Source organism: Kogia breviceps, chromosome 16, assembly GCF_026419965.1.
Source record: "Kogia breviceps isolate mKogBre1 chromosome 16, mKogBre1 haplotype 1, whole genome shotgun sequence".
Taxonomy (NCBI): domain Eukaryota; kingdom Metazoa; phylum Chordata; class Mammalia; order Artiodactyla; family Physeteridae; genus Kogia; species Kogia breviceps.
This window is the reverse complement of record NC_081325.1, coordinates 23,887,962-23,911,786: the sequence shown is the minus strand read 5'-3', so window position 1 is coordinate 23,911,786 and position 23,825 is coordinate 23,887,962. Positions and strand designations below refer to the sequence as shown.

Here is a 23,825-nt window from a genome sequence, read left to right as displayed (position 1 = left end):
GGGGGGGTAAAGTCATAGTTGTATTGGTGGAGCTGTGATTAGAACCCAAATTCCCAGGGCAGGATTCCCTCCCTATCATCGTCAGGATGTTTGTGTTAAAAACAACCACTTACTGAATGGTTCCCATGTTGCACGTGCCCTGCTTGGCGCTTAATACCCCTTATTTTGATTCATTCCTCATTACAATCCGATGAGGTAGCACTGTCACTATCTCGATTTTGCAGAAGAGAAAAGAGAGGCTCAGAGAGAGGTTATCTTGCCCGAGACATGTGAAAGCCAGTGCCATACACTCAACAGAATCCCCAGTTGTCTAATAGATTACTCTGATGCTGCAGCTCAAGACTTTGTGAGAGATATGAGTGCTGTATTTTTATTCCGTGTTTTACGGCCCACCTCCATTCTGGAATACTTTCAGGTTTTCTTTTCCACTGTCAGGCTGTATTGGAATAAGGGTTTTCAAGTTCTCCAGGTCACTATCTAGCTCAGGAAAGTCTCTGCAGTGTTGGAGTAACCCCAAGGCTTCTGGGGTTTGCAAGACAACTTTATGGTAATAGGGGCTGACGGCAGAGTGAAGTAAACCTGGTAGTAATGTTCAGATTTTTTTCCCCTCTTCTTTTCCCACTTTTCCCCACTGGCTTTGCCTCTGGAAGAGGGAAGTGACATGCAGAGTGACAGACTGAAATATGCAGATGGAGACAGAGAGGGAATGGCAGTGAGTTACATCTAAAAAGACAGCCTTCCAAAGCTACATTTCAATACCAGCTCTGTGATGCTTAGATTTGGCAAAGGGCTTGCTGACAGGATCCATACACTTGCTCCAACACCCATAGGGTGGAAGGCAGCAGGAGGCTTAAATTCAACCTCTGTAAAAATTTCCCTTATAAATGGCACCAGAGAAGCAGAGATGGTGGAGCGGGCTTAGCCAGGCTAAATACACCAGCACATGGGCGGTGATGCTGGGCCTCCTCCTCAGGCCCAGAGGACCACTCTCTGCAAGGCACTCATCTTGATTTGGTGCCCTGGTGTCTAGAAGGTGAACCACTTCTGAAAAACTGAAATTATGCTGAGAGAGGACTTTATCCCCCTAGAGAATTACATCCAATAATAATAATGGTCCTCAGTGTTCATAATATTGCTTCTCATCTAAGAAGCACTTGAGAACATTAATTAGAAACTCGATGGAATTCCTAAAGCCTGGATGGTGGGACACCGTGTCTGCAGCAGGGAGGTGCGTTCACAGACTTAACAGGGAGCTTCTGGCAGCCTAAGCAAAGGGCAGAATTCCTCCTTCTCCAGCCCCAAACTGCGAGGACTTTTATTGTGCATTAAGGCGCAAAAGGGAATACGCTCATATTAACATAACAAAACATCACAAAGCGCCGAGAAAACCCCCTTATGTGATGCAAAGTACCAGAAAGGTAAATGGCTTTATCAACCATGAACTCCTCTGCAAAGCGAATGTGACAAAAATTCTTCTTGCTTTTCCGAATCGCTGTGATGTCACCGCACTGCTCAAAGACTTCTTGGATGATCTCCTCAGTGGCGTTTTCTGGTAATCCCCCGACAAACACGGTCTTACACCCCGGAGGTCGTTCTCTTGTGGAGGGAGGTGGAAGATCTGAGAATCACAACAAAACAGAGGGTTTTGCCTTTTAGTTATAGTTGCTTTTTTTTTTTTTTTTTTTTTTTCTGGTTCACCCGGTGAAAGTCAAAACTCGAAAACTAACTTTCTCCATTCTGAGTAATGATGGATTTCTAGAGTGATTTACACAGGTGGCAAGGCTGTCCTGGTTTTCAGTGCCTGTCCCCTCCTTCTCCCCACCTTTCTCTACTTTCTGTGTTCATTTCTACACAGAGTGGCTATGCTCATCCGCGAACAGAGATAAAGTAAATGTTACCATAATTTCATTTCTCCTTCATAATACAGAGGCCCAGAAAATCGGGAAAAAAACCCCCACAGAACTTCATGAAGTACAAAGCACGATGAAATGAAAACATGATGAAAAACCGAGGCTTGTTGTCTGCTTTGTCTGGTTGCGGGATAATGGAGCAGTAAGGCAGAGCAGGCAGCAGAGCCTGAAAGCAGGCGCAGTACTTACTTGGCTGGGAAACACAAGGCCTGAAACCACCCCCTCCTTTTTTTATTATTATTCACATTTAAATGAGCAAACTACTAAATCTGAGGGAGCCTGCATAAAAAGATAAAAAGCAATCTTCTGAAAAGTCCACTTTAAAAAGGCAACACTGATTCGTATGAATAAAAAAAAAAAAAAATCCCAGCTATTTAAGCCCATAAATTTAGTATCAGAGGCTAAGTTAAAAAAAAAAAAAAAAAAAACTGGCCTATTTATTTCATCAAATGTATGTTTCCTTCAAGCGAATGCAATCTGGTCCAGGAACTCTGAGATGCGGGCTCCCCGCCCCCCTCCACCACCAAATTGCTAACTGCCAAATTAATTCCGTTTTCCATCCAGCAAAATGCATTTCAGAGTTTCTCTCCCACATTTGTGAAGATGGATGGAAGTGTTCACAGATTTCACACTCCGATCTGTGGCAAATGCTAGACTTTGTTGCCTGCAAAAAGGTTCTTAATGCTGGCTATTCACCCCATCACCCGTGCTGCCTTCATGGTGTCAGTTCAGCTCCTGGATAGACACAGGGACCCACATATTTGTTTTAATCTAGAGACGAAGGACTTCTGTAGAATGATTCCCCACTCTGTGTACCTAGGTGGGAGAACTTTGAGTCACATCTGAAAACGAATGCAATACTATATTAAAAAAGAAAGAAACTTAAATTGATGATCAAATACTTCTCACAGATATCACTTACTTGGGTTTTGGGGGAAAAGAGTACAGCTTTTGCAGTGGATTATTTCTTTGACGACAGCCACTTCTGTTGGCGGTGGGGGTACCAGCCCCAGGCCTGGTATCATTGGGTTAATAGGGGTGATCCCAGTCATCATGTTGAGGCCTGGATCAAAGCCTGGTACACAGATTGAGTCTGTAAAGTACACAAGATATCATTTTGGCTAGAGGATCTTAAACGGGTTTTTGTTGTTACTTTTGCTGTTTTCCTGCAAAGACGATTTGACTTCATGCTTCCTATGTTTTAGGAATTTCTCCTGGCATAAATATAGCAATATAGAAAGCTATTTCAGAAAGGTAAAGAGAAAATAAAAGATGAACTTAATGCTACATGGAAAGGAAGTTACATTATTTAAAATATTAACACGGCAGAATAGAACACAACGTATTCAAGTGTAAAACCATGCACCATGAAGCTTTGCTGTTATTGTGAACGTGATTTTCAGTTTCTTAACTTCGATGTGGATGTGACTGCCTTATGACCCAGGATGTGGGAAGAATATCATTTAACACTGAAGTGCCCGGTGAATACAACTGTCAACCCGGTTTTATCAAAAGAGCCTTCTTACCCAAGTGACCTCGATTTAAGAAAGTTCAGTTTATAGGTGCATACTTTATAATGATGTATTCAGGTCCAACCTAACCTATTTCCCATAGGAAATAAAAAACCAAGAGTGCTTATAATTACTAAGGCTGGGTTAGATACATGCGGGCATAAAATTAGCTATATACATTTCTGAGTTCTATTGGATAATCACACGTTCTTCCTATAATTCAATCAGCAAACAACTGACCACCCTTCTGGGCCCGTGAGCCATGGCCGCTGAGCCTGTGCGTCCAGAGCCTGCGTTCCACAGCCGTGAGGGGCCCGCGTACAGAAAAAAAAAAAAAAAAAAAAATTTATGCCCTGCATAAAAAATGGAAGGGCACAAAAAAGGGTGGGTTTTGCAATATAAACACTGAATTTTTTTCTAATGGGATAAATAATAAAGCAAGTCATTTCAAAAGTGATATACAGGGATTTTTTTTTTTTTTTTTTTTTAATTAGTAAGATCTTTCTAAGAGTAGGGACTGTTAAGATGTATTGAGTTTCTAGAGTAGCTGCAAGGGGATCCCTCTCCTGAGAATTTTTCTGTTTTCAGATAACATACTCTCATTGGTGGTGTGATACCGTTTGGAGATAGACAAACAGAAGCACAGATGCCCCCAGCAGTAGCTGTGGTGACCCTCCACTATAGTTCTCAGGGATGAAATTTCTTTCTCTTGTTTTCCTTTTCTCCCCATTATTCTAGATCATTCCCATTCTTCCCTTCTGCACCCTCTCCTTTGTGGTTCTCATGTCCAGCCAGCCGGGTGCCTTAGGCCCCTGCATGGCCTCACCCTTTGCTTACCTGTGCGGAAAGGTCAGATAAGCCCAGAGGCAGGTGAAGTAACTATAGGTTTTGTTTACCAAGACTCTCCAGCGGATACAGAAGGACCAGCACGGACTTTTCCTTTCTAGGAAGAAGTTTATTATAGCTTTCCTCCAGCTGCTTTGGGTGTCTCCATTCCTCTTCTGGACTGAACACAATAAGGAGGGTTATCCTGATTTATAAGCTCAGGAGGACCGCTGTCCCATTTATGAGGAAATCCACTTAATTTGACTGCATACCAGCCTTACTTCAGTGAAATGAGGTGGGGTTTGGGGTTTGTTTCTTGGTTTTGGCCTTTTTTAAGAAACCCTCAGTGTCAATGTCAAATAAGCATTCTCTTTCAAAGCAGTCACCCTGACATTCGAGGTACTTCTATAATTATGGTTCTCAGGTTCTTCGTCTCTCACATGGGGCTTTTGAGTGGATAATCTCTTGGAGCACTGGCCTCCTTAGGACTCCAGGATTCTTCACGGAAAATTGTTCAAAACAAAGTGAAGTACAAATGACATAAAAGTTTGGAAGTGACAGAGGCAGGCCTCACACTTTGGTTATTCGTCTGAAATCTTCATCAAGTTTCACAGGTGTTATTCCCATTTCACAGCTAAAATAATTGAGGCTTAAAGCGGTAAAGTAAAATTTCCAACATCACAAAGCAAACACACGGCAGGGTCAGAACGAGGGTCCAGGTCTCTGGCTCCGGATATAAAAACATCTCTTTTAACCACTTCAAAGTTTCCACCTAGAATGACCCAACTAGATCATTTACCTAATATATGCCACTACCACAAATGTACTCTACTCTTTAAAACAAACCAAGATGTAGCCTTCTGATCCGGATGCCAATTCTAAAGGAGAGCTCCAGAACAGAATGGCTTCCAATGTCATCACCACTGAGATAACACACTGTCTTCTCAGGAGGATACATTAGAAATAGAAATATTGGTAATGAGAATACTGGCGTGCTGATGCCTTTATTTAATCTCATTCCGTACATGAGATTGGTCTGTTCCTTTCCTGGCCTGGCCCTTACTATTGTTAGCCAACACGGTGATTTAAGGCTGAAACCACTCAGGACCGCATGAGAGCTCCGTGAATTACAATAAACAGATGTTTCCCAAAATGAGACGAGAAGTCCAGTTCTTGTGTTCTCTTTTAGTTGTAGCAGACTTGTGTTTTCTTTTTGAAGCCAAATAAATAAATACATCTTCAGGAATGGGGACAAAAGATACAACTCTTGAGCAAAATATTTGAATACAGAGCAAGAGTTACTTTGCTTTTTCTGAGACATTAATACAAAGAGACTGTGGGGTTGAATGAAATCTGCATGGTGAGTGTAGTAGCTTGAAAAGAGCTTAGCAAGGAATTAACACTTAAATTATGCTGAACATCAAAGGATCTGAGATTTAGTATTTGAGAGGAAGAAGTGGGAAGGATTAGACTTAAAAAGAAAAGTATGAACCCATTACTTTTTAACAATATATGAACAGATGAAAATTGTTTTCTCCAAGAGCACAGGAGGATCTCACCAAGCGCCTGCCAGCAGCGTCTTCCGGCTTCCACAGGGTAGAAGGAGTTTTTGAGTGCGGCTGCCACTAGGCTAGTGTCTGTGTCCCCAGCAGGAGACACAGCCACCCCCAGCCTCTCCAGGAGACTCTGCAAGATCAGCAGAATGCAGCCTTTGAAGACCTTCAAGATGGCGGAGGAGTAAGACATGGAGATCACCGTCCTCCCCACAAATACATCAGAAATACCTCTACATGTGGAACAACTCCTACAGAACACCTACTGAACGCTGGCAGAAGACCTCAGACCTCCCAAAGGCAAGAAACTGCCCACGTACCTGGGTAGGGCAAAAGCAAAAAGAACAAACAGAGACAAAAGAATAGGGATGGGACCTGCACCAGTGGAACGGAGCTGTGAAGGAGGAAAGGCTTCCACACACTAGAAGCCCCTTCGCGGGCGGAGACTGGGGGTGGCGGAGGAGGGAAGCTTTGGAGCCACGGAGGAGAGTGCAGCAACAGGAGTGCGGAGGGCAAAGCGGAGAGATTCCCGCACAGAGGATCGCTGCCGACCAGCACTCACCAGCCCAAGAGGCTTGTCTGCTCACCCGCCGGGACGGGCGGGGGCTGGGAGCTGAGGCTCGGGCTTCGGTCAGATGCTGGGAGAGGACTGGGGTTGGCGGCGTGAACACAGCCTGAAGGGGGCTAGTGAGCCCCAGCTAGCCGGGAGTCTGGGAAAAGGTATGCACCTGCCAAAGAGGCAAGAGACAATTGCTTTGGGGTGCACGAGGAGAGGCTATCCAGAACACCACCTAAACGAGCTCCAGAGACGGGCGCAAGCCACGGCTATCAGCACGGACACCAGAGACGGGCATGAGACGCTAAGGCCGCTGCTGCCGCCACCTAGCCGGGAGTCTGGGAAAAGGTATGCACCTGCCAAAGAGGCAAGAGACAATTGCTTTGGGGTGCACGAGGAGAGGCGATCCAGAACACCACCTAAACGAGCTCCAGAGACGGGCGCAAGCCGCGGCTATCAGCACGGACACCAGAGACGGGCATGAGACGCTAAGGCCGCTGCTGCCGCCACCAAGAAGCCTGTGTGCGAGCACAGGTCACTATCCACACCGCCCCTCCCGGGAGCCTATGCAGCCCACCACTGCCAGGATCCAGGGACAACTTCCCTGGGAGAACGCACGGCGCGCCTCAGGCTGGTGCAACGTCACCCGGGCCTCTGCTGCCGCAGACTCGCCCTGCATCCGTACCCCTCCCTCCCTCTGGCCTGAGTGAGCCAGAGCCCCCGAAGCAGCTGCTCCTTTAACCCCGTCCTGTCTGAGCGAAGAACAGATGCCCTCAGGCGACCTACACGCAGAGGCGGGGCCAAATCCAAAGCTGAATCCCGGGAGCTGTGCGAACAAAGAAGAGAAAGGGAAATCTCTCCCAGCAGCCTCAGAAGCAGCGGATTAAATCTCCACAATCAACTTGATGTACCCTGCATCACTGGAATACCAGAATAAACAACCAGTCATCCCAAAATTGAGGTGGTGGACTTCGTGTGATTTTGTCTGTATAGCTTTGCTTTTACCAATTGTCCTAGGGTTCTGTCTGTTTTTTGGTTTTTTGTTTTTTTTTTTCAGTATAGTTTTTAAGCGCTGGGTATCATTGGTGGATTTGTTTTTTGGTTTGGTTGCTCTCTTCTTTCTTTCTTTCTTTTTTTCTTCTTTTTATTACTTTAAAATTTTCTTTTATTTTTAATAATTGTTTTAAATTTTTTATTTTAATAACTTTATTTTATTTTATTTTTTTCCTTCCTTCTTTCTCCCTTTTCTTCTGAGCCATGTGGCTTACAGGATCTTGGTGCTCTGCCTGGCTGTCAGGCCTGTGTCTCTGAGGTGGGAGAGCCAAGTTCAGGACACTGGTCCATCAGAGACCTCTGGGCTCCATGTAATATCAAACAGTGAAAGCTCTCCCAGAGATCTCCAACTCAACGCTAAGTCGCAGCTCCACTGAACAACCAGCAAGCTCCAGTGCTGGACACCCTATGCCAAACAGCTAGCAAGACAGGAACACAGCCCCACCCATTAGCAAAGAAGCTGCCTAAAATCATACTTAGGTCTCAGACACCCCAAAACACATCACCCGACATGGTCCTGCCCACCAGAAGGACAAGATTCAACCTCATCAGAACACAGGCACCAGTCTGCTCCACCAGGAAGCCCACACAATGCATTGAACAAACCTTACTCACTGGGGGTAGACAAAGAAAACAATGGCACTATGAACCTGCAGCTTGCAAAAAGGAGAGCCAAAACACAGTAAGATAAGCAAAATAAGAAGACAGAGAAATGCACTGCAGATGAAGGAGCAAGGTAAAAACCCACCAAACCAAACAAATGAAGAGGAAATAGGCAGTCTATCTACCTGAAAAAGAATTCAAAGTAATGATAGTAAAGATGATCCAAAATCTTGGAAATAGAATGGAGAAAATACAAGAAAAGTTTAACAAGGATCTAGAAGAACTAAAGAGCAAAGAAACGATGATGAACAATACAATAAATGAAATTAAAAATTCTCTAGAAGGAATCAATAGTAGAATAACTGAGGCAGAAGAATGGATAAGTGACCTGGAAGATAAAATAGTGGAAATAACTACTGCAGAGAAGAATAAAGAAAAAAGAATGAAGAGAACTGAGGACAGTTTCAGAGACCTCTGGGACAACATTAAATGCACCAACATTTGAATCATAGGGGTCCCAGAAGAAGAAGAGAAAAAGAAAGGGACTGAGAAAATATTTGAAGAGAGCATAGTTGAAAACTTCCCTAATATGGGAAAGGAAATAGTCAGTCAACTCCAGGAAGCACAGACAGTCCCATACAGGATAAATCCAAGCAGAAACACATCAAGACAAATAGTAATCAAACTATCAAAAATTAAATACACAGAAAAAATATTAAAAGGAGCAAGGGAAAAACAACAAATAACATACAAGGGAATCCCCACAAGGTTAACAGCTGATCTTTCAGCAGAAACTGCAAGCCAGAAGGGACTGGCAGGACATATTTAAAGTGATGAAAGGGAAAAACTGACAACCAAGATTACTCTACTAAGCAAGGATCTCATTCAGATTTGATGGAGAAATTAAAACCTTTACAGACAAGGAAAAGTTAAGAGAATTCAGCACCACCAAACCAGCTTTACAACAAATGCTAAAGAAACTTCTCTAGGCAGGAAACACAAGAGAAGGAAAAGACCTACAATAAGAAACCCAAAACAATTAAGAAAACGGTAATAGGAATATACATATCAATAACTACCTTAAATGTAAATGGATTAAATGCTCCAACCAAAAGACATAGACTGGCTGAATGGATACAAAAAGAAGACCTGTATATATATTGTCTAGAAGAGACCCACTTCTGACCCAGGGACACATACAGACTGCAAGTGAAGGGATAGAAAAAGACATTCCATGCAAATGGAAATCAAAATAAAGCTGGAGTAGCAACTCTCATATCACACAAAATAGACTTTAAAATAAAGACAATTATAAGAGACAAGGAAGGACACTACATAATGATCAAGGGGATCAATCAAAGAAGAAGATAAAACAATTGTAAATATTTAGGCACCCAACCTAAGAGCACCTCAATAAATAAGGCAAATGCTAACAGCCATAAAAGGGGAAACTGATATTAACACAATTATAGTACGGAACTTTAACACCCCACTTTCACCAATGGAAAGATCATCCAAAATGAAAATAAATAAGGAAACACAAGCTTTAAATGATACATTACACAAGATGGACTTAACTGATATTTATAGGACATTCCATCCAAAACCAAGAGAATACACTTTCTTCTCAAGTGCTCATGGAACATTCTCCAGGACAGATCATATCTTGGGTCACACATCAAGCCTTGGTAAATTTAAGAAAATTGAAATCATATCAAGTATCTTTTCCAACCACAACACTATGAGACTAGATATCAATTACAGGAAAAAAATCTGTAAAAAATACAAACACATGGAGGCTAAACAATACACTACCCAATAACCAAGAGATCACTGAAGAAATCAAAGAGGAAATAAAAAAATACCTAGACACAGATGACAATAAAAATACGATGACCCAAAACCTATGGGATGCAGCAAAAGCAGTTCTAGGAGGGAAGTTAATAGCAATACAATCCTACCTCAAGAAACAAGAAACATCTCAAATAAACGACCTAACCTTACACCTTAAGGAATTAGAGGGAGGAATAAAAAACCCTGAAAATTAGCAGAAGGAAAGAACATAAAGATCAGATCAGAAATAAATGAAAAAGAAATGAAGGAAACAATGGCAAAGATGAATAAAACTAAAAGCTTGTTCTTTGAGAAGATAAACAAAATTGATAAACCATTAGCCAGACTCATCAAGAAAAAAAGGGAGAAGGCTCAAATCAATAGAATTAGAAATGAAAAAGGAGAAGTAACAACTGATTGCAGAAATACAAAGGAACATGAGAGATTACTACAAGCAACTATACGCCAATAAAATGGACAACCTGGAAGGAATGAAAAAATTCTTAGAAAGGCACAACCTTCTGAGACTGAACCAGGAAGAAATAGAAAATATAAACACACCAACCACAAGCAATGAAATTGAGACTCTGATTAAAAATCTTCCAACAAACAAAAGCCCAGGACCAGATGGCTTCACAGGTGAATTCTATCAAACATTCAGAGAAGAGCTAACACCTATCCTTCTCAAACTCTTCCAAAATATAGCTGAGGGAGGAACACTCCCAACCTCTTTCTACGAGGCCACCATCACCCTGATACCAAAACCAAAGATGTCACAAACAAAGAAAACAAAAGGCCAATATCACTGATGAATATAGATGCAAAAACCCTCCACAAAATACTAGCAAGCAGAATCCAACGGCACATTAAAAGGATCATACACCATGAGCAAGTGGGGTTTATCCCAGGAATGCAAGGGTTCTTCAATATAAGTAAATCAATGTGATATACCATATTAACAAATTGAAGGAGAAAAACCATATGATCATCTCAATAGATGAAGAAAAAGCTTTCAAGAAAATTCAACACACATTTATGATAAAAACCCTCCAGGAAGTAGGCATAGAGGGAACTTACCTCAACATAATAAAGGCCATATATGACAAACCCACAGCCAACATCATTCTCAATGGTGAAAAACTTAAACCATTTCCTCTAAGATCAGGAACAAGACAAGGTTGCCCACTCTTACCACTTTTATTCAACAAAGTTTTGGAAGGTTTAGCCACAGCAATCAGAGAAGAAAAAGAAATGAAAGGAATCCAAATTGGAAAAGAAGAAGTAAAGTTGTCACTGTTTGCAGATGACATGATACTATGCATAGAGAACCCTAAAGAAGCTACCAGAAAACTACTAGAGCTAATCAATGAATTTGGTCAAGTATCAGGATACAAAATTAATGCACAGAAATCTCTTGCATTCCTGTATACTAATGATGAAAAATCTGAAAGAGAAATTAAGGAAACACTCCCATTTACCACTGCAACAAAACGAATAAAATACCTAGGAATAAACCTACCTAAGGAGACAGAAGACCTCTATGCAGAAAACTATAAGACACTGATGAAAGAAATTAAGGATGATACAAACAGATGGAGAGATATAACAGGTTCTTGGGTTGGAAGAATCAACATTGTGAAAATGACTATACTACTCAAAGCTATCTACAGATTTAATGCAATCCCTATCAAACTACCAATGGCATTTTTCACAGAACTGGAACAAAAATTTTCACAATTTGTATGGAAACATAAAAGACTCCACATAGCCAAAGCAGTCTTGAGAAAGAAAAATGGAGCTGGAGGAATCAGGCTCCCTGACTTCAGACTATACTACAAAGCTACAGTAATCAAGACAGTATGGTACTGGCACAAAAATAGAAATATAGATCAATGGAACAGGATAGAAAGCCCAGAGATAAACCCACACACATATGGTCACCTTATTTTTGATAAAGGAGGCAAGAATATACAATGGAGAAAAGAGAGCCTCTTCAATAAGCGGTGCTGGAAAAACTGGACAGCTACATGTAAAAGAATGAAATTAGAACACTCCCTAACCGCATACAGAAAAATAAACTCAAAATGGATTAGAGACCTAAATGTAAGCCTGGACACTAAAAAACTCTTAGAGGAAAGCAAAGGCAGAACACTGTGACATAAATCACAGCGAGATCTGTTTTGATCCACCTCCTAGAGAAATGGAAATAAAAACAACAATAAACAAATGGGACCTAATGAAACTTAATACATTTTGCACAGCGAAGGAAACTACAAACAAGATGAAAATACAACCCTCAGAATGGGAGAAAATATTCGCAAATGAATCAATGGACAAAGGATTAATCCCCAAAATATATAAACAGCCCATGCAGCTCAATATTAAAAAAACACACAGCCCACTGCAAAAATGGGCAGAAGACCTAAAGAGACATTTCTCCAAAGAAGACATACAGATGGCCAAGAAGCACATGAAAAGCTGCTCAACAAAACTAATTATTAGAGAAATGAAAATCAAAACCACAGTGAGGTATCACCTCACACCAGTTAGAATGGGCATCATCAGAAAATCTACAAACAAGAGATGCTGGAGAGGGTGTGGAGAAAAGGGAACCCTCTTGCACTGTTTGTGGGAATGTAAATTGATACAGCCACTATGGAGAACAGTATGGAGGTTCCTTAGAAAACTAAAAATAAAACTACCATACAACCCAGCAATCTCACTACTGGGCACATACACTGAGAAAACCATAATTCAAGAAGAGTCAAGTACCACAGTGTTCATTGCAGCTCTATTTACAATAGCCAGGATATGGAAGCAACCTAAGTGCCCCTTGACAGATGAATGGAAAAGGAAGATGTGGCACATATATACAACGGAATATTACTCAGCCATATAAAGAAACGAAATTGAGGTATTTGTAGTGAGGTGGATGGACCTAGAGTCTGTCATACAGAGTGAAGTAAGTCAGAAAGAGAAAAACAAATACTGTATGCTAACACATATGTATGGAATCTAAAAAAAAATGGTTCTGAAGAACCTAGGGGCAGGACAGGAATAAAGACACAGACGTAGAGACTGGACTTGAGGACACGGGGAGGGGAAAGAGTAAGCTGGGGCGAAGTGAGAGAGTGGCATGGACATATATACACTACCAAATATAAAACAGATAGCCAGTGGGAAGCAGCCACATAGTACAGTGAGATCAGCTCGGTGCTTTGTGACCACCTGGAAGGGTGGGATAGGGAGGTGGGAGGGAGACGCAAGACGGAGGGGATATGGGGATATATGTATATGTACAGCTGATTCACTCTGTATAAAGCAGAAACTAACACACCATTGTAAAGCAATTATACTCCAATAAAGATGTTTTTTAAAAAAAGAAGCACAGGAGCCTATTATGGACTACCACATTAAAGCAAAGGCACATTTTTTTTGAAAGTCTGAGACACATGCACAGCAAGACAAAGGTAAGGAGAGAACGTACATTCTCAGAGTCGGTTCCTTGTCTTGCTTAGAAAAGCTGCCCCCGTGAACTTGAGAGATGGTGAGCTACAATTCCACTCAGGGAAAAGAGGGAGGAGGTGGAAATTGCCGCAAGAAAGAACCCAATTAAGCATATAGTAGAACTTTCTTCTCGAAACTGCACTTAAACAAGAAGAAATGTTACTTATTGCCAAGACTGCAGCCCTGTCCAGCTCCTCTTTGTATGGCTGGCTGCAAGCACAGAAGCAGTGAGGCTGAAGCTCAGCAAATGTTTTAGTTGTCTCTTCCCAACTGGACAAGACAAAAACAAATAAAAATCCTGCTGACTGATTCGCAGTCCAATGTTTTATTAATTAGCTGAGCATTTTTCAGAGGGCAGCCTGGGGTGTTGTGTTCAAGACTTTAGAGGTATGGCAGTTGAATTCATTCATTCATTCGCTCATTCATTCGACATTTTCTGGTCACATACTATTAACAGGATCTGGAGTTACAGAGGTAACAGCTACATGTTCCCCACTTGGGGAAATCACAGGGTTTGAAGACAGCGTAAAGGATGAGGACCAAACTCAGCAGAAGAGCTGAGAAATGTGAACAAGAGGCTCAAAGGACTAAGAGTCATCTAGGAAGGGATCAGTCAGGGGGAGCCTGATAAGACAGGAGAATTCCAAACAATCATCCAAGGCTACAGCACGGTGAGCACGTGTCAGTGTGGCCACAATGTCCTTAGGGGTCTTAGGAGGCAGATCAGAAGGGATCTTGCCGTTCAAGCTAGTGTGCCACCACTGGAGGGCAGCCACTGAAGGTCAGGTGTGCCCTGTGCCAGGCCACAGGCCCCGTGCTGTGCTACCCTCCATCCTTCCTGCTCTCGTCTGCTGCCCCTAGTGGTGGCTTTCCCCTTTTCTGCCCTTCCCAGGCAATGCCTTGGTAAAGAGTCTCATATTTAAGGTGAGAACTAGATTCCATTTGAAAGAAAGGCAACAGAGGCCTGTCTCTGGTCAAGGCTGGACAGAACTAGGTTAGGTGTGGGCTGGGCTGAGGCTCAGGGGACAGAGGTAACCTGTCAGTGCCAAGAACAAATGCGGCCCAGAAGGCAGGACACAGTGTTGCCAGGGAATAATAAGAGAAAAGAGGTGGGAGTCAGGCCAACTGGTAGCATTCTAGGTCTGGTGATGGGTAGAGATCGTTAGCGGCAGATAAAACGCAAGGCCAGGCTGGCCAGCTTTGCCAGGAGACTCCATTTGCAGGTCACAGGGCCTAAGCCACCCTGGTCCATGGTTCCGACTCAGTCCAAGGGGAACTGGCACTTAGCAACCACACTGTGGGGTCACAGGTCAAGAAAAACTAGGGAATCTAGCAGGTTACCTAATCTGGGACTCAGGCCGGAGAAGTAAGACAGGCTCTAGACACCAGACGCGAGGGCTGGGGTTTGTAGAAAGAGCAAGACACCCTGGTAATCAGTCCTGGAGCACTGGGCAGAGCACGACCAGGTCAACCCAGCTGGATGCTGAGTCCCAGAAGCAGGGCTCTGGGATCCCCTTCCTCCTACCTGAGGGCCAGGTGGGACCTCAAGTCCAGGGAGATGCCATGCACGTGGGGTCCCGGACCCAGGACTTGTACAGGCAGAAGCAGGCTGGAGGGGCTCTGATGAACATGCGGTAGCTCCTCTCCTTTCTTCAGAAGAATTATTGATTCAAAATATGATCTGTCGGGGGCTTCCCTGGTGGCACAGTTGTTGAGAATCTGCCTGCCAATGCAGGGGACACGGGTTCGAGCCCTGTTCTGGGAGGATCCCACAAGCAACTAGGCCAGTGAGTCACAATTCTGAACCTGCGCTCCACAATGAGAGGCCGCGATAGTGAGAGGCCCGTGCACCGCGATGAAGAGTGCTGCCCGCTTGCCACAACCAGAGAAAGCCCTCGCACTGAAACGAAGACTCAACACAGCCAAAAATTAAAAAAAAAATAAAAAAATGAAAATAAAAATATGATTTGTCGCCCCTCGACAGAGAAACCACGTGATACTTGAGGACATTCTGTTTCCTGGGAGTTTAGGAGGGGGAGACTGTTTTTCACAATGGTTTCCCGTTGCAATTGACAAGCCCTGCCCTTCTATAAGATCGGTTAAGTTCATGGACTATGAAGGTAACTCTTTTTCCATTCCGCGTCCTCCTTTTCTTTAACATTCTTAAAAAATCATTTCACGATCAACAAAGGAAAGTAGTTTCTAAAAAGGTGATCTTGAAGTAAAAGGATGTGGGCACAGCTGGGTGACCACAAGGCTGGCTGGTTCCTTAACCTCTCGGGGCTTCAGTGTCTTCATCAGGTAAAAGTGAACATGAATACCAGACACGCGACATCCACAAAACAGGAGCATCACAGGAGACAATCTGCAGGACAGCCGTCTATCGCGCCCAAGTCGGCAACCTGTGGTCAGGACCCTGGGTCTCCCACACACTGGCTGTGTGACTTCAGGGAATTTAACTAACCTTGCTAAGTCTTGTTTATAATATCTGTAAAATGGGGATAATCATATTTAAATCTTAATGTTCTTGGGTGGATTAAATAGGATTACGTGAAAACCCGAAGTATTTCACAGAATGTTCAACACATGGTTAAGTATGCAACTAATGGTAACAATTACATACATTAATATGTATTTGTACATCTATTTAATGTAATCTTATATAGGTATGTTATCAACATTGTATACACATCAGAGATCATCATGGGGATGTATTTCATTTGACAAACAGTTGAGTGCCTACTAGGTGCTGGATGTTCTGCTAGGTACGTGGCCTGCAAAGACAAAGATATGAGTCCTCTCTTCGTGGAAGCAGCAGTCTAGTGGCAGAAACAACTAAACAGAAAATGACAATCACTACAGTGTGATGACAGTTGTGGAACAGTTAAATAAGACGTGCTATGGAAACACAGAGAAGGGGAGCATCAGAACCAGTCTGAGATAGGGGGTGTCCTGGGTTAAATTGTGTCCCCTGAACGGGTATGTTGAAGTCCTAACTGCCCTGGTACCTGGGAATGTGACTTTATTTAGAAACGGGGTCTTTGAGGATGTAATCAAGTCGAGGTCATACTTGGTTGCGGGGAGCCCCATCTAATAGGACTGGTGTCCTTATAAGAAGAAGAGAAGAGACACAGACAGACACACAGAGAGGACGCAGGTAGTGACTGGTGTGAGGCGGCTGCAAGCCAAGGAACGCTGAAGACGGCCGACAGAAACCAGCAGCTAGGAGAGAGGCGCGGGGCAGATTCTTCCTTAGATCCTTCAGGGAGACGACAGCCCTGCCAACACTGTGATCCCGACTTCTCACCTCCACAACTGTGAGCAGACGTTTCTGCTTCAAGCCCGCCCAGCTTTTGGTACTTTGTTTTGACAGCCCCAGGAAACTAATACGGCAGGGTGGGGGGGGGGTAACTGTCCCAGAAGGAACCCCGGAGGGCATGACAGCTGACCCGAGTCTTAAAAAGGACGGCTTCTATATAGGCAATGGGCATATAAAAAAGTTATTTCCACAATATCCTTATTGGGATCATAAACACAAAGATAGTTCTAAATATTCTCTTAGAAGAAATGTCCTCTGGAGGCAGAACTGCTCTTAGGTTCTCCCTCTGTGAAGGAGCAAACCTTGAAGAATGCCATATATTTGTCGAGAACAAAGCAACCACTCAGATTATCAGTTAACATAATAGTGTGCTTTACACGATAAGTGAATATCTACAAGCAGAATCTCTACGAAAGCAAAATTGAAAATGTTGTTGTGATCTTTCCAAAGAGACCCAAAGGTGGAGAGGTATGTTTTCCGTTTAAACCCAGGATGTATATCAGAGGTGAGCTCCTGGAGCCCTGCTGTGCACACGTTATAAACAAAGACCTCATTCCATCAATAAAGCCCTCTGTCCCCTTCCATGGGGGATGTGATGCTGGCAGTTGGAGGAATGTAGCCGTCAACAGCTATTTCAAACACTGTTGACTTGAGTGAGGAAATCTGTGCCCATATCAGAAAATATGACATGACACCAAGTGAAGAGGATTTTCAAAACTTCTGACAAAAACCAGTGCAGAGAACTGACAGCTAGAAAGGGGTCTGTCAGATCTTTCTAGCAACCTGTACACAGGAACCAGATACATTTTGAGGGAGCAGGAGGTAAAAGCCCATCAAAGGTTCTGGGAGGGCTTCCCTGGTGGCACAGTGGTTGGGAGTCCGCCTGCCAACGCAGGGGACACGGGTTCGATCCCTGGTTCAGGAGGATCCCACATGCCACAGAGCAGCTGGGCCCATGCGCCACAACTGCTGAGCCTGCGCTCTGGAGCCTGTAGGCCACAGCTGCTGAGCCTGTGTGCCGCAACTACTGAAGCCCAAGTGCCTAGAGCCCGTGCTCCGCACCAAGAGAAGCCACTGCAGTGGGAGGCCCGCGCACCACAACGAGGAGTAGTCCCCGCTCGCCGCAACTAGAGGAAGCTCATGTGCAGCAACGAAGATCCAATGCAGCCAAAAATAAATAAATCAATAGATTTATTTTTTTTAAAAAATAAAAGGTTCTGGGAAATTCATGCACGCTGGGGGCCGGGTGATTTGAATTCAGTGCCGGAGCAGTTTTTTTTTTTTTTTTTTCTTACAGAGGCCTGAGCTGTCACACTCAAAGGAAGCGGCTTTGTGTCCCCTGGGCCTGCTGAAACACACCCGTCAGACACAATGGGCCTCACAGCTGAGGCATAAACACCACGCTGGCAGTGCCAGCCAGATGGGGAGTGGCTCACTTAGACAAGGAAGCAAAAGACACTGGGTGTTACTTCAAAGGCTGAAGGCGACTTGGGCATTTCCTAGTCCTACCCTCTTGATTTGGAGAGGAGAAAACTGAGGCCCAGAGAGCTTAGGTGACTTGCCCAAAGCGACACGTCTGGTTAGGAGTAAAGCTGGAATTGGAATCAAAAGTGCTGCGCTTCTTCACCGTGCATTTGCCGTCTCCAGCGCCTCCCTATCTGCCTTCCTTGGGAGGCCTCTAGAGACGGCACGTTCGCTAACTCCCAGGGGGGCCCATTCCATTTTCTAACCATTTTCACAAGGAGACAGTAACCCTTCCTGTGTTGACTCAGGACCTAACATCCTGTAGTTAAATCCCTTGTCCTTAGTCTTCACTCCTGAGCTACTGCCCCAGGCCTAATTCTCTCTCCCACCTTTACTGGTCAAATCCATGACAGAAGCTCACGGGAATACCCGCGTATTCTCTCGGCCACGCTTGGCACCCTGCTTCCCGCAGTCCTTTCCACATGGGACTGTCCTCGAAGACCACCTTCTCCGAGGTCTGGGGTTGTCCCCAGAAACAGGCCACGCAGACGCCGACACTCTGATCAGCAGTGCTCGCTCCCTTTCTGAATTCTGAGCTCTGTGTTTTTTGCTGACTTGGTGCATCGTGACTGAAAGACAGCGGTCACGTTTGAACACTTGCTCTGTGCCAGGCCTGTGCCGACAGCTTCACCTCCTCTAGTGATGCGGGCCTTTCTGGCAGTCCCATCACAGAGTTGACATCACTGAACGACCTCATTCAACTAGAACACACACGTCTTGTCTCTGCAGGATGCCATCGTGCAGCTCTGCAGTTGGCATTGTGAAATGAAATGGAAGATTTTGCGTCCTGCACTGAATTTTCCCCAACCTGTCTTTCTAGGTTCTCCTCCTGTCTCGAACGTTCCCTCCTGGGCCTTCAATATCTTGCACAGCAGCGGGACAGGTCTCTCTGTAAGTTCCTGCCCCTTCCAATGCCCCAGCAAATTTCTCCTTGCACGTCACACGCAGCCACAGAAGGGGAGGAGATCCCCTTAGACAAATCCATTTAGACACCTTCCCCCTAACGCTTATTTCTTCTGAACGCTTTGTTGTTGATTTCCAATCTGGAGGGCCATTGCCAAGTCCACTGGCAAGCGGGGTTACCCCTACTTCCTGGTGTTGGAAGCTCGTGCTGAGTTCTCTTCCCTGCCCTGTGGCCTCCTGCACCTTCTCACTCGTTTCTGCGTTTTATCTGAATGTTCTCCATGGCAAACTGTTGACAGTGTGCAGGGCATCCGTCCTGTTCCAGTGCTTTTGGACACTCTTCAGCAGATGAAGTAACTTCAGGGTTTCCCTATTTCTTTTAATGGTACTTGCCCTTCCTCTCAGTTCCCAGTTTGAAACCTCTGTAGGCAAACACATCCAGGGTAGGCCTTTCAGACAGACCTACCCTTGAAAGGTTTTCTACGGCATGTCCTGCTTCCACCCCACTGCTATTTAGATTCTCATTAGTGCTCATCCAGAGTACTGCAAAAGCCTCTTTGTGTGCCCAGAAGTTTCTATATCTTCTTCCCTCTTCTCCCACCCATCCCTCCCCACACCCCCACTCTCTCCCCGCAATCCCTTCTCACACCCCTGGACCTGGGATCAGCCAGTGATGCTCATGGGAGACCCATGAGAATAGGCCCTAATTGGGGTCTCTAAATTACTTCTTTCAAACTTCTTACATCCCTATCTCATTAGCTGATGATTAATTTCCTCTCTGTACGATGTTATGTGACATCATAGAGCAGGACTGTTACATAATGATAGGGAAAAAAGGACTGGATAGGCTCTTGGTGGTGTTCTCTGCTTTGTCCGCACTGATAGGCTCGTGGCACAGAAGCAGAAACTATTGAATCTTGAGGAATATTTTTGAGTATTCAGTCAAGCACGTAAGAAGCACTCTTTAATTTTTACCCATCTAGTAATCCATTTATCTGCCTATCTTTCCAAGGAGTGGGGACATTCCAAGTGTATGTTGAAAGACTAGAGAATTTATGTCAACACATTTCTTTCTGGCATTCAGTGCCTCTTCGCTCTGTAGAGCTGTTCCTCTTCTTTGAAGTCAGGGTAATAGCCTGGCATCGTACTGATATAAAGCCCGCTGTAGTCAGTGGTCATGACAGCAGAGGTGGTATTTCACAGCCCGTGAACGTCGTTATAGGGAACTTTCCTTTGAAACCTGCACCTTTCCAAGGCAATATACAGGGCCTAACCTTTTGATTTTATTTATCAACCTTGGTTTCAGTTTACAAAGGCATCTGGGAGACGGTAACATCTCGTAAGTTTACACAGGAACAAAGGAAAATGTATTCAACGTTTAGCTTCAAAGAAAACATTCACATCATATTATTTTAAACAATTTATGTAGGTTTCAATTTAAACTTACTGTTTGAAGGGGCTGAAGGAACACAGAGTTGGTCTCTTTAAATAAGATCAGTACGGAGCTGTGGACTTGGAGAGAAAATTGAGCCTATTTTTAAAAGTAAACACTTCATGCTCCTAAGGGAAACTGTGAGTCGCGTGTTGTATTTAAATCATAGACTAATCTAATATTAATTTAATTTTTCCACTGTGTGAGCATCACCTTAAGTCCTGGATCCAACACAGTCCCTGGACCTGGGTGTCACCCTCAAGAAATATTTGTTAAATGAATGAAAGAAATTGCAAAATTCGCAGAATTGACAGAGTTCATACTAAAGGGACAAGACAATGTAATGCTTGGTTGTTCAATCGTAGGGTCACTGCATAAATTCATGTAAGATTCTAGGGCGAATGATATCTGGTGTTCTTTCTGTTTAGCTTATTAACTGAACAACAAGAGCCACGAGGGTTTCTGCTAGTCATTCCTCTTAAGATCATTGGAAAATGACATGATTGTTACTCACATGTGACTGATACTGAGTCTGAGAAGCAGAGGAGTGACGGGATGCTCCAGACCACAGAAAACACTGACAGGAAGGTCTCAGTGCCTATCACTGGGGCCTCATACTCACCCTCCTGCCAGCTCGTGTCTGCAAAACACAGGCCTGATCCTGGAGGAATGGGATGGAGAGGCAGGAGGGTGATATGGTATCACTGAAATCCATACAAAGTCAATCGGCTTGGGACCAGTTGGAAAATTCAGGCCAGGAATGGATACTTTACAAAAATTATTTATTATGGGTACAACTTACTCTCATGCCACAGGGGAATGCTATCACCTAACGGTGGCATAAGTAAAGAGCTACTTAATCAAAGCAAGCTGACAAGAGGTAAAATAAGAACTTTAACTCATCCACTGCTAAAATTTTACCTAGGAAGCATAAACCATATTCAATAGACACTATCTTTGATTTTATACTGTGGTCAAGTAAGGGAAAAATAAAGATGGAGAAAGTAAAGGAAATGTAGATTCTGGGTAGGAATGAGGAAATAAGGGGGCAAAAAGAGTTGAAGATGGAAAGAAAAGAGAAATCAGAGGGAAAGGCAGCCAACAGACAGAGGGGTGGTCTGAGTGCTAAATTCCAGGGCAGGCTCACCCTTCTGCCCAGCTGACTAGCCTCTCTACTTCTCCATTCTTAATCTTCAAAAAGAGGAATAAGGGCTTCCCTGGTGGCACAGTGGTTGAGAATCCGCCTGCCGATGCAGGGGACACGGGTTCGTGCCCTGGTCCGGGAAGATCCCACATGCCGCGGAGCAACTAAGCCCATGAGCCATGGCTGCTAGGCCTGCGCGTCCGGAGCCTGTGCTCCGCAACGGGAGAGGCCACAGCAGTGAGAGGCCCGCATACCGCAAAAAAAAAAAAAAAAAAAAAAAGAGGAATAAAAATAATACTTACCTTGATAGGGTGGTTGTGAGACACAAATAAATTAAAACACACAAAGGGCTTGAAAGAGTTCCAGGTACATAGGAAGTGCTCAATACATATTAGCTAATTACTTTAATGAAGAGTATTATGTATATTTATTTGTGTGTGTAGAACATGCCTGTGTGTGCTACACTGTATACATGATACAATATTGCCTGAGCAAACTCTCTGCACAAAAAGGCATATCTCAGTCTTCTGTTGCTTTCTAAGTTAAAGTGTTATTATCTATCTTAATTTCAAGAAGTACTTCTTTAGGTGGAAATCAGGAGGGTCTTCTAGGTAAACAACTGAGAGAGGCAGTGCTGTACAGTTTCCCCACAGGAGAAATTTCTCCGAGAGTTTAGTATCAGGAAAATACTCCTCCCTATCCCCCAAGGACCCAAGATGTTTTTCTGTGCCTGGAAATGAGAATTACAGAATTCAGTGCTATTTCTGCTCTGCTTTTTCTGCCAGGAATATTAGGTGTTATACCCAAACACACCTTTGTGCTCTTCATGTATCTGGCATATCTGTTTTCCCCTTAAACTTAGTTTTTCCCTTTGCAATCCTATTTTATTAACTTAAATGAACATATCTATGTTATTAAGCTTCTTTACACATACACATGCGCACACATGCATATCTTTTAAATAAATTAAAACTGAGCAGCACCAGACTTTAAAAATACTTTGTCACATCTGATGCTCTGGCCAGATTTAATTATTTACACGTTGGTGTGCATTTTAATTTAGAAAACACCAATGCCAAACCATACTCTCTGATAGCCTGCCATTTCTAGCGATATCCCAGTGGCTGATTTTTTCAGAGAAGTAAACTAAGGTGGAATAATTTCACTAAGAAACCGCCATTTAAAACTAATTCAGCCTTTTGGGCTGAGCATGGTATACTTTGAGGAACATTTCTTTCTTTTTTTTTTTTTTCTTTCTTTTTTTTTTTTTTTTTTTTTTTGTGGTACGTGGGCCTCTCGCTGTTGTGGCCTCGCCCGTTGTGGAGCACAGGCTCCGGACGCGCAGGCTCAGCGGCCATGGCTCACGGGCCCAGCCGCTCCGCAGCATGTGGGATCTTCCCGGACCGGGGCACGAACCCGTGTCCCCTGCATCGGCAGGCGGACTCTCAACCACTGCGCCACCAGGGAAGCCCGAGGAACATTTCTTAACTGCTTGTTTTGGTCGAGTCTTCCTCCACACTGTCAACTCCTCAGTATGAAAAAGTCAGAGAACTCATTTTCCGCATGAAAAGTATACCCCCATTTTTTTTTTTTTTCTGGAGAGTTCAAGGTTAAAAGCAGAGACCAGCTGCCAGATTTTCACTTGAAATTATTTTCCAGAGACATCTTGCTTTGAATTGTCACTAAGCCTTTAGGCAACACTATATTTTCAAAGTCCTTTTCCTATCATTTAATAAGCCAGTCCTCATTACATCTCTCCAAGATCATTCCCCCTTTAAACATGAATGAGGAGGTTGAGGTTTGGGAGACTAAAGACATTTGCCCACAGCATCACTGGACTTGGAGGAGGGGTAGATTGTGGTCCATCCTCTCCTGGCTGCAGTGAGGGTCTACTTGCCTGTGGTCTCCAGGGAGGCTCAGGGCCCAGGGAAAGAGCTGGGATGTGCAACATTTAGGGGTCAGCCCCACGTTCACCTAAGGGTCCTCCTCACAGATGTGAGGCTACAACCTGCCCTGCCTACTTCCCACAGTTATTGTGGGTGCCAGATGTTACGACAGGTATTTATATGCCAGCAATTTACAAACCAGAAATCAATATACAAATGTAAATTATAGTTTGGGTTTTCCACTTCAAAGGCCTCTGGGGCTCCAC

General features: G+C 43.9%; 1 protein-coding gene across 11 annotated transcripts in view; it reads right to left on the bottom strand.

Annotated features, from left to right (window-relative positions):
- The window catches only part of ENOX1 (ecto-NOX disulfide-thiol exchanger 1), a 615,060-nt gene that overhangs the window by 157,472 nt on the left and 433,763 nt on the right, over positions 1-23,825 (bottom strand). For all 11 annotated transcript variants that reach the window (XM_059042210.2, XM_067016825.1, XM_067016827.1 and 8 more), the window contains 2 exons: positions 2,833-3,003; positions 1,412-1,618 (listed from right to left, as the gene is read on the bottom strand). In XM_059042210.2, the coding sequence (XP_058898193.1) occupies positions 1,412-1,618; positions 2,833-3,003 (378 nt within the window). The remainder of the gene's footprint in view (positions 1-1,411; positions 1,619-2,832; positions 3,004-23,825) is intronic.